Source organism: Phyllobates terribilis, unplaced genomic scaffold (genome assembly GCF_046119375.1).
Source record: "Phyllobates terribilis strain yellow unplaced genomic scaffold, ASM4611937v1 Scaffold_7__3_contigs__length_470593459, whole genome shotgun sequence".
Taxonomy (NCBI): Eukaryota; Metazoa; Chordata; class Amphibia; order Anura; family Dendrobatidae; genus Phyllobates; species Phyllobates terribilis.
Genome location: NW_027362767.1, coordinates 146,931,925 through 146,941,651, shown reverse-complemented (window position 1 = coordinate 146,941,651; position 9,727 = coordinate 146,931,925). Strand labels below are relative to the sequence as shown.

Below are 9,727 nucleotides of genomic sequence, written 5' to 3'. Positions count from 1 at the left end.
AGACGCCCCCATAACAATGTACAGTCACAGACGCCTCCATAACAATGTACGGTCACAGACGCCCCCTATAACAATATACAGTCACAGACGCCCCCATAACAATGTACAGTCACAGACGCCCCCTATAACAATGTACAGGCAGACACCCCCATAAAAATGTACAGTCACAGACGCCCCCTATAACAATGTACAGTCACAGACGCCCCATAACAATGTACAGTCACAGACGCCCCCCATAACAATGTACAGTCACAGATACCCCTATAACAATGTACAGTCACAGCAGCCTCCATAACAATGTACAGTCACAGACGCCCCCTATAACAATGTACAGTCACAGAAGCCCCCTATAACAATGTACAGTCACAGAAGCCCCCTATAACAATGTACAGTCACAGACGCCCCCATAACAATGTACAGTCAGACGCCCCCATAACAATGTACAGTCAGACACCCCCATAACAATGTACAGTCACAGACGCCCCATAACAATGTAGTCACAGACGCCCCATAACAATGTAGTCACAGACGCCCCATAACAATGTAGTCACAGACGCCCCCCATAACAATGTACAGTCACAGACGCCCCCCATAACAATGTACAGTCACAGACGCCCCTTAACAATGTAGTCACAGAAGCCCCCCATAACAATGTACAGTCACAGACGCCCCCTATAACAATGTAGTCACAGACGCCCCCTATAACAATGTAGTCACAGACGCCCCATAACAATGTACAGTCACAGACGCCCCCATAACAATGTAGTCACAGACGCCCCCTATAACAATGTACAGTCACAGACACCCCTTTAACAATGTACAGTCACACACGGCCCTATAACAATGTACAGTCACAGAAACCTCCATAACAATGTACAGTCACAGACGCCCCATAACAATGTACAGTCACAGACGCCCCTATAACAATGTACAGTCACAGATGCCCCCTATAACAATGTACAGTCACAGACGCCCCTATAACAATGTACAGTCACAGATACTCCTATAACAATGTACAGTCACAGACGCCCCCTATAACAATGTACAGTCAGACGCCCCCATAACAGTGTACAGTCACAGACGCCCCTATAACAATGTACAGTCACAGACGCCCCATAACAATGTACAGTCACAGACGCCTCCATAATAATGTGTGTAACTACTTTCCAGCAGCAAAATAGCAGTTGCCTATACATCTTTACTGTGCCACCACTTACACATGCACCGGTAACAGACGCTCCCCATAACAATGTACAGTCACAGACGCCCCCCATAACAATGTACAGTCACAGATACTCCCATAACAATATACAGTCAGACGCCTCCATAACAATGTACAGTCACAGACGCCCCTATAACAAAGTACAGTCACAGACGCCCCTATAACAAAGTACAGTCACAGACGCCCCTATAACAATGTAGTCACAGATGCCCCCATAACAATGTAGTCACAGACGCCCCCTATAACAATGTACAGTCACAGACGCCCCTATAACAATGTACAGTCACAGATACCCCTATAACAATGTACAGTCACAGACGCCCCCTATAACAATGTACAGTCACAGATACTCCCATAACAATATACAGTCAGACGCCTCCATAACAATGTACAGTCACAGACGCCCCTATAACAATGTACAGTCACAGACGCCCCTATAACAATGTAGTCACACACGCCCCCATAACAGTGTATAGTCACAGACGCCCCTATAACAATGTAGTCACAGATACCCCTATAACAATGTACAGTCACAGATACCCCTATAACAATGTACAGTCACAGACGCCCCATAACAGTGTACAGTCACAGACGCCCCCATAACAGTGTATAGTCACAGACGCCCCTATAACAATGTACAGTCACAGACGCCTCCATAGCAATGTACAGTCACAGACGCCTCCATAACAATGTACAGTCACAGACGAACCTATAACAATGTACGGTCACAGACGCCCCCTATAACAATGTACAGTCACAGACGCCCCCTATAACAATGTACAGTCACAGACGACCCCTATAACAATGTACAGTCACAGACGCCCCCTATAACAATGTACGGTCACAGACGCCCCCTATAACAATGTACGGTCACAGACGCCCCCTATAACAATGTACAGTCACAGACGCCCCCTATAACAATGTACAGTCACAGACGCCTCCTATAACAATGTAGTCACAGACGCCCCCATAACAATGTACAGTCACAGACGCCCCCTATAACAATGTACAGTCACAGACACCCCTATAACAATGTACGGTCACAGACGCCCCCTATAACAATGTACGGTCACAGACGCCCCCTATAACAATGTACGGTCACAGACGCCCCCTATAACAATGTACAGTCACAGACGCCCCCTATAACAATGTAGTCACAGACACCCCCATAACAATGTACAGTCACAGACACCCCTATAACAATGTACAGTCACAGACACCCCTATAACAATGTACAGTCACAGACACCCCCTATAACAATGTACAGTCACAGACGCCCCTATAACAATGTACAGTCACAGACACCCCTATAACAATGTACAGTCACAGACACCCCTATAACAATGTACAGTCACAGACACCCCCTATAACAATGTACAGTCACAGACGCCCCTATAACAATGTACAGTCACAGACGCCCCTATAACAATGTACAGTCAGAGACGCCCCCTATAACAATGTACAGTCACAGACGCCTCCATAACAATGTACAGTCACAGACGCCCCCTATAACAATGTACAGTCACAGACGCCCCCTATAACAATGTACAGTCACAGACACCCCCATAACAGTGTACAGTCACAGACGCCCCCATAACAATGTACAGTCACAGACGCCCCCTATAACAATGTACAGTCACAAACGCCCCCTATAAGAATGTACAGTCACAGACGCCCCCATAACAATGTACAGTCACAGACGCCTCCATAACAATGTACAGTCACAGACGCCCCCTATAAGAATGTACAGTCACAGACACCCCTATAACAATGTACAGTTACAGACGCCCCTATAACAATGTACAGTCACAGACGCCCCCTATAACAATGTACGGTCACAGACGCCCCCTATAACAATGTACGGTCACAGACGCCCCCTATAACAATGTACGGTCACAGACGCCCCCTATAACAATGTACAGTCACAGACGCCCCCTATAACAATGTAGTCACAGACACCCCCATAACAATGTACAGTCACAGACACCCCTATAACAATGTACAGTCACAGACGCCTCCATAACAATGTACAGTCACAGACGCCCCTATAACAATGTACAGTCACAGACACCCCCTATAACAATGTACAGTCACAGACGCCCCTATAACAATGTACAGTCACAGACACCCCTATAACAATGTACAGTCACAGACACCCCTATAACAATGTACAGTCACAGACACCCCCTATAACAATGTACAGTCACAGACGCCCCTATAACAATGTACAGTCAGAGACGCCCCCTATAACAATGTACAGTCACAGACGCCTCCATAACAATGTACAGTCACAGACGCCCCCTATAACAATGTACAGTCACAGACACCCCCATAACAGTGTACAGTCACAGACGCCCCCATAACAATGTACAGTCACAGACGCCCCCTATAACAATGTACAGTCACAAACGCCCCCTATAAGAATGTACAGTCACAGACGCCCCCATAACAATGTACAGTCACAGACGCCCCCTATAAGAATGTACAGTCACAGACACCCCTATAACAATGTACAGTTACAGACGCCCCTATAACAATGTACAGTCACAGACGCCCCTATAACAATGTACAGTCACAGACGCCCCTATAACAATGTACAGTCACAGACGCCCCCGTCACATGACTGCGCCCCCATCAGGCAGCAACTGCTCCCATCTGCCTTCCCCGCAGTTATGTGCAGAGCCCCGGCCGCACTGTAGAGCCCTCTGCCGTCACCATAGCGACCACACACTCCCAGCGTCCTCTGGTTCTCCGCGTTTTCCCGCCCCTGGTGCGTGCTGATTTGCTCTTTTCTACGTGATCGGCGTTTTTGTAGAGCAATCATATAACTTGTCTGAGGGGGTGGGTTAAGCTAGCAGCACGATGACGTCATCAGTCGGCGCCATAAATCTGCGTTCCAGGAGTGGGCAGCATGCTGTAAGGTAAATGTGGAGCTGTATACAGAGCAGGGAGCACTATTATTGTCTGCCATCCCTATAATGGACTGTGATGATGTCTCTGTGTATATGCTGTATTGTGGCCATTGTATTATAGCAGCAAAGTGAGACTACAAGTCCCAGCAGCTTAATGAAGCAGTCATGTGTCAGTGGTGAGCAGCATTATGCTTAGTGCTTTTTATGTGCTGTTGCCTGTCACCGTCAGGGGTTAATATATTATATTGTTCATCCTTTTACTGCATTCTGCTCATTTATCAAACAGTTTATCTTCGGGTGGACAACCCCTTTATGTCCCGGCTCCGACCGCGGAGTCCCTCATAATTTAGTGTCACTGATCTCTTCTGTATAATACCCCGGGGGCCCCCCATCTCCTCTGTATAATACCCCGGAGCCCCCCATCTCCTTTATGTAATACCCTGGGGGCCCACCACCTCCTCTATGTAATACCCCGGAGCCCCCCATCTCCTCTGTATAATACCCCGGAGCCCCTCATCTCCTCTATGTAATACCCTGGTGGCCCACCACCTCTATGTAATACCCTGGGGCCCCACCACCCCCTCTATGTAATACCCCATGCCCCCCCCCAACCTCCTCTATATAATACCCCGTGGTCCCCCCATCTCCTCTATATAATACCCCAGGGTCCCCCCATCTTCTCTATATAATACCCCAGGGTCCCCCCATCTCCTCTATATAATACCCCGGGGTCCCTCCATCTCCTCTATATAATACCCTGGGGCCCCCCCACCTTCTCTATATAATACCCTGGGGTCCCCCCCACATCCTCTATATAATACCCCGGGGCCCCCCCACGTCCTCTATATAATACCCCGGGGCCTCCCCACGTCCTCTATATAATACCCTGGGGCCTCCCATCTCCTCTATATAACATGGTGGGCCGCATCTCCTCTATATAATACAGTGGAGCCCCCCATCTCCTCTATATAATACAGTGGGGTCCCTCAAACTGGATTGTTCTGGTATTTACATAAGGAATGAAGCAGCAGTGTTGTCATGTTCCCCATGCAGCGTGGACGTCCATGTTTTGCATCGTTCTCATCTGATGTCTCTGTTCATCACACAGGTTGGGGTTTTATGTTTTTATCCGAGTGGAGCTGAGCAGATGGCGGGACGGGGGAGAGGCGCTGGCCGGGGGCAGATGACATTCAATGTTCAGGCCATCGGCATTGGAAGGGGTGAAACGTTGCCTCCACCCACCCTACAGCCTCCCCCTTTGTTTCCCGTAAGTTATGGGCTTCTCCATTTCTGTGTTAAAGGCGTTGTCTTCTTCTTTCACATTGATGCCCTATCCGTAGGATAGGACATCAATGTATGATCGGCGTATTCAACTGAATGGGAGGGGGATGTGCAGTAACAAGTGCCGGCCAGTACAACTTGACGGCCAAGCACCGCAGGTAAGGACTTCTGGCCGGCCGGCACCGATAACAGCTTATCGGTGGGGGTGCCGCGTGCGGATAGAGCATCAATGTGAAAGTAGTGGCCAACCCCTTTAAATTAAAGGTCCTGCATTCTTAAAGGAGCACTCGGCGATGTGCGGCTTGGCGTTGTGCGGCTTGGCGGTGCGAGGCCCGGCGTTGCGCTGTCTCCCGTGAGGCCCGGCGTTGCGCTTCTCATTTTCCATCTTGCCTCTGCCAATGTCTCCCTGTGCCAGGCCTTAGACTTCAAGCCGGTGCCCCTGCAGACGGGCGAGGAGGTTGAATACATGTTGGCCTTAAAGCAGGAGCTGAGAGGAGCCATGAAGAGCCTCCCGTATTACATCAAACCTGCAGCACCCAAAAAAGGTACCTGATGTCACTTCACTGACAGCCGGCAGAGATATCGAAAACTGCGATGAAAGGGTGTGACCATTTATCCACAAGATGTGCCCTAAATGTCTGGTAGATGAGGGCCCCCCCACCTATCTCATGATCGGGGCCCGTCTGCGCGCTGCCATGCATGTCCTGCTCTGTCCATTCACTTCTATGAGAGTTGGGAAGTTTTAATAACTACTCAAATCTGGTGTAAAGGAAAAATTGGGCAGTTACCCAAAGCAACCAATTAGATTTCTCCTTTCATTTGCGAAAGGGCCTTTAAGAAATGAGAGCTAGGATTTGATTGGTTGGTACACAGGCCGCTGTTTTACCTTTCCTCTGGGTTCAAACTCTCAGGAGATTTTTTTTGCCCACAGAAACCAATCAGATTTCTCCTTTCATTTATCTGGAAAATGAAATCAGCGACCTGATTGCTTGAGAGGGCAAACCAATTAGGAGGTTGCTTTCATTTTATAAAAAAACCTCTAAGAAAGGAGAGCTGGAATCTGATTGGTTGCCGTGGGTAACTCCTCAATTATTGGACAGTCGTACATGTACATTACATAGACAGCTCATTGCTTGGTGGTAATGAGGCCTGATGTCTTTGGTGCCTGGCAGGGGAGATTATTAGCGCGGTCCGTGCCACCATCTGTCACATAGTGAGGTAATAAGGGCAGCGTCCGTGTGACTGTATAAATAAAGCTGCTTTGTGTTTGTATGACACCTGCCCGCAGGCTCCAGCACTTGTGATTGGTCGGTGGCCTCTCGGTGACGCCGGCGGCCTCTGTTCTTCTCTCCTCAGATGTGGAGCGGTACTCCGACAAGTACCAGACGTCGGGACCTGTGGACAACGCCATCGACTGGCACCCTGGTAAGGCTGCGCTCAGGATGGGGATCTGGGGACGGCGCCACCCGCAGGGCTCTCTGTCCAGGGACGGCGCCACCCGCAGGGCTCTCTGTGAGGGGACGGCGCCACCCGCAGGGCTCTATGTGAGGGGACGGCGCCACCCTCCGGGCTCTCTCTGTCCAGGGGACGGCGCCACCCGCGGGGCTCTCTCTGTCCAGGGGACGGCGCCACCCGCAGGGCTCTCTGTGAGGGGACGGCGCCACCCTCCGGGCTCTCTGTGAGGGGACGGCGCCACCCGCGGGGCTCTCTCTGTCCAGGGGATGGCGCCAACCGCGGGGCTCTCTTTGTCCAGGGGACGGCGCCAACCGCGGGGCTCTCTTTGTCCAGGGGACGGCGCCAACCGCGGGGCTCTCTTTGTCCAGGGGACGGCGCCACCCGCGGGGCTCTCTTTGTCCAGGGGACGGCGCCACCCGCGGGGCTCTCTTTGTCCAGGGGACGGCGCCACCCGCGGGGCTCTCTGTCCAGGGACGGCGCCACCCGTGGGGTTCTCTGTCCGGGGGACGGCGCCACCCGTCGGGCTCTCTCTGTCCGGGGGACGGCGCCACCCGCCGGGCTCTCTCTGTCCGGGGGACGGCGCCACTCGCGTGGCTTCCTTACAAATTATTCCAACCAGGGCTCCTCCATTCTTTGTACCCAGGTGAACAGTGAAGTGCCATCCAGCGGGCCCCATGACTGGCACCGTGGAGGGGCCCCATATTTCCATCCATACAATCCCAGGAATACACATCAGACGCGCTGATTCAGGGCTCGGCCGGTTACTTTTATGTCCATTTCTTTTCTAGATTGGAACCTTCTCCCCCGTGAGCTGAAGATCAAAGTCCGGAAGATCCAGAAGGAGAGTAAGTGATAAACCATCCCCCCCACCTCATGGACAAGGCCAGGGATGCTGTCTCCTTTAAGGAATTGTATAAGTAGCAATTCCTTGCCATATGGGATAGTCCTCATCTTTGGACCCCTTTCCACTTCCCAGTGCAGGGATTTGCTGAGTCTGTGGCCCTGACAGCAGAGAATACTAGCTGACATTCAGGTGCACAGAAGCCATAATGTCCATTATAACCAATAGAAAGTCTAGTGTGAGTCTGACGCCCTCTGGTGGTACATTTTGGTATGACAATCGTAGTTACAGTCACAGGTGGTCTGGTTATTATTGCTCAGAATCAGACTCTCTTTGTGCTTTTTCCGCAGAGACCACCATCATTCTTCCAAAACACAAGCAGAGGGTCCCGCTGGATAAAGAAGAAATCATTAAGAAGTTAGAGGTAGGCTGATAATGGCTGCCACAAACAAAGATGGCTGAAGGAGCCGTGTAGCACTGCTGCACAGAGTATGTCAGGAGGGTAATATATATAGATAGGAGAAGGAGCTGTCTATCACAGCAGCACAGAGTATGTCAGGAGGGTAATATACAGTACAGAGCAAAAGTTTGGACACACCTTATTTAAAGATTTTTCTGTATTTTCATGACTATGAAAATTGTACATTCACACTGAAGGCATCAAAACTATGAATTAACACATGTGGAATTATATACTTAACAAAAAAGTGTGAAACTACTGACAATATGTCTTATATTCTAGGTTCTTCAAAGTAGCCACCTTTTGCTTTGATGACTGCTTTGCACACTCTTGGCATTCTCTTGATGAGCTTCAAGAGGTAGTCACCGGAAATGGTCTTCACTTCACAGGTGTGCCCTGTCAGGTTTAATAAGTGGGATTTCTTGCCTTATAAATGGGGTTGGGACCATCAGTTGTGTTGTGCAGAAGTCTGGTGGATACACAGCTGATAGTCCTACGGAATAGACTGTTAGAATTTGTATTATGGCAAGAAAAAAGCAGCTAAGTAAAGAAAAACGAGTGGCCATCATTACTTTAAGAAATTAAGGTCAGTCAGTCCGAAAAATTGGGAAAACTTTGAAAGTGTCCCCAAGTGCAGTTGCAAAAATCATCAAGCGCTACAAAGAAACTGGCTCACATGAGGACCGCCCCAGGAAAGGAAGACCAAGAGTCACCTCTGCTTCTGAGGATAAGTTTATCCGAGTCACCAGCCTCAGAAATCGCAGGTTAACAGCAGCTCAGATTAGAGACCAGGTCAATGCCACACAGAGTTCTAGCAGCAGACACATCTCTACAACAACTGTTAAGAGGAGACTTTGTGCAGCAGGCCTTCATGGTAAAATAGCTGCTAGGAAACCACTGCTAAGGACAGGCAACAAGCAGAAGAGACTTGTTTGGCCCAAAGAACCCAAGGAATGGACATTAGACCAGTGGAAATCTGTGCTTTGGTCTGATGAGTCCAAATTTGAGATCTTTGGTTCCAACCACCGTGTCTTTGTGCGACGCAGAAAAGGTGAACGGATGGACTCTACATGCCTGGTTACCACCGTGAAGCATGGAGGAGGAGGTGTGATGGTGTGGGGGTGCTTTGCTGGTGACACTGTTGGGGATTTATTCAAAATTGAAGGCATACTGAACCAGCATGGCTACCACAGCATCTTGCAGCGGCATGCTATTCCATCCGGTTTGCGTTTAGTTGGACCATCATTTATTTTTCAACAGGACAATGACACCAAACACACCTCCAGGCTGCGTAAGGGCTATTTGACCAAGGAGGAGAGTGATGGGGTGCTACACCAGATGACCTGGCCTCCACAGTCACCAGACCTGAACCCAATCGAGATGGTTTGGGGTGAGCTGGACTGCAGAGTGAAGGCAAAAGGGCCAACAAGTGCTAAGCATCTCTGGGAACTCCTTCAAGATTGTTGGAAGGCCATTTCCGGTGACTACCTCTTGAAGCTCATCAAGAGAATGCCAAGAGTGTGCAAAGCAGTCATCAAAGCAAAAGGTGGCTACTT

General features: G+C 49.8%; 1 protein-coding gene across 2 annotated transcripts; it reads left to right on the top strand.

The window, feature by feature from the left end:
* Window positions 1-4,048: 4,048 nt before the first annotated feature.
* On the top strand, window positions 4,049-8,192 carry POLR3GL (RNA polymerase III subunit GL). 2 transcript variants are annotated; one of them, XM_073637629.1, is made up of 6 exons: window positions 4,049-4,143; window positions 5,243-5,401; window positions 5,831-5,960; window positions 6,772-6,840; window positions 7,659-7,715; window positions 8,062-8,191. In XM_073637629.1, exons 2-6 carry the CDS (start codon window positions 5,282-5,284, stop codon window positions 8,142-8,144), a joined length of 459 nt encoding a protein of 152 aa, XP_073493730.1. In that variant the 5' UTR covers window positions 4,049-4,143; window positions 5,243-5,281; the 3' UTR covers window positions 8,145-8,191. The 2 variants fall into 2 exon arrangements, with proteins under 2 accessions (XP_073493730.1, XP_073493731.1); XM_073637630.1 differs by lacking the exon at window positions 5,243-5,401 and having other exon boundaries at window positions 4,054-4,143; window positions 8,062-8,192.
* Window positions 8,193-9,727: the final 1,535 nt, after the last annotated feature.

Excerpts from the sequence above, each read along its gene's own strand:
- POLR3GL (XM_073637629.1), top strand. The coding sequence starts at position 5,282 with ATGGCGGGACGGGGGAGAGGCGCTGGCCGGGGGCAGATGACATTCAAT. Across the intron at positions 5,402-5,830 it reads AGCCTCCCCCTTTGTTTCCC|GCCTTAGACTTCAAGCCGGT; the intron begins GTAAGTTATGGG and ends TCCCTGTGCCAG. Across the intron at positions 5,961-6,771 it reads ACCTGCAGCACCCAAAAAAG|ATGTGGAGCGGTACTCCGAC; the intron begins GTACCTGATGTC and ends TTCTCTCCTCAG.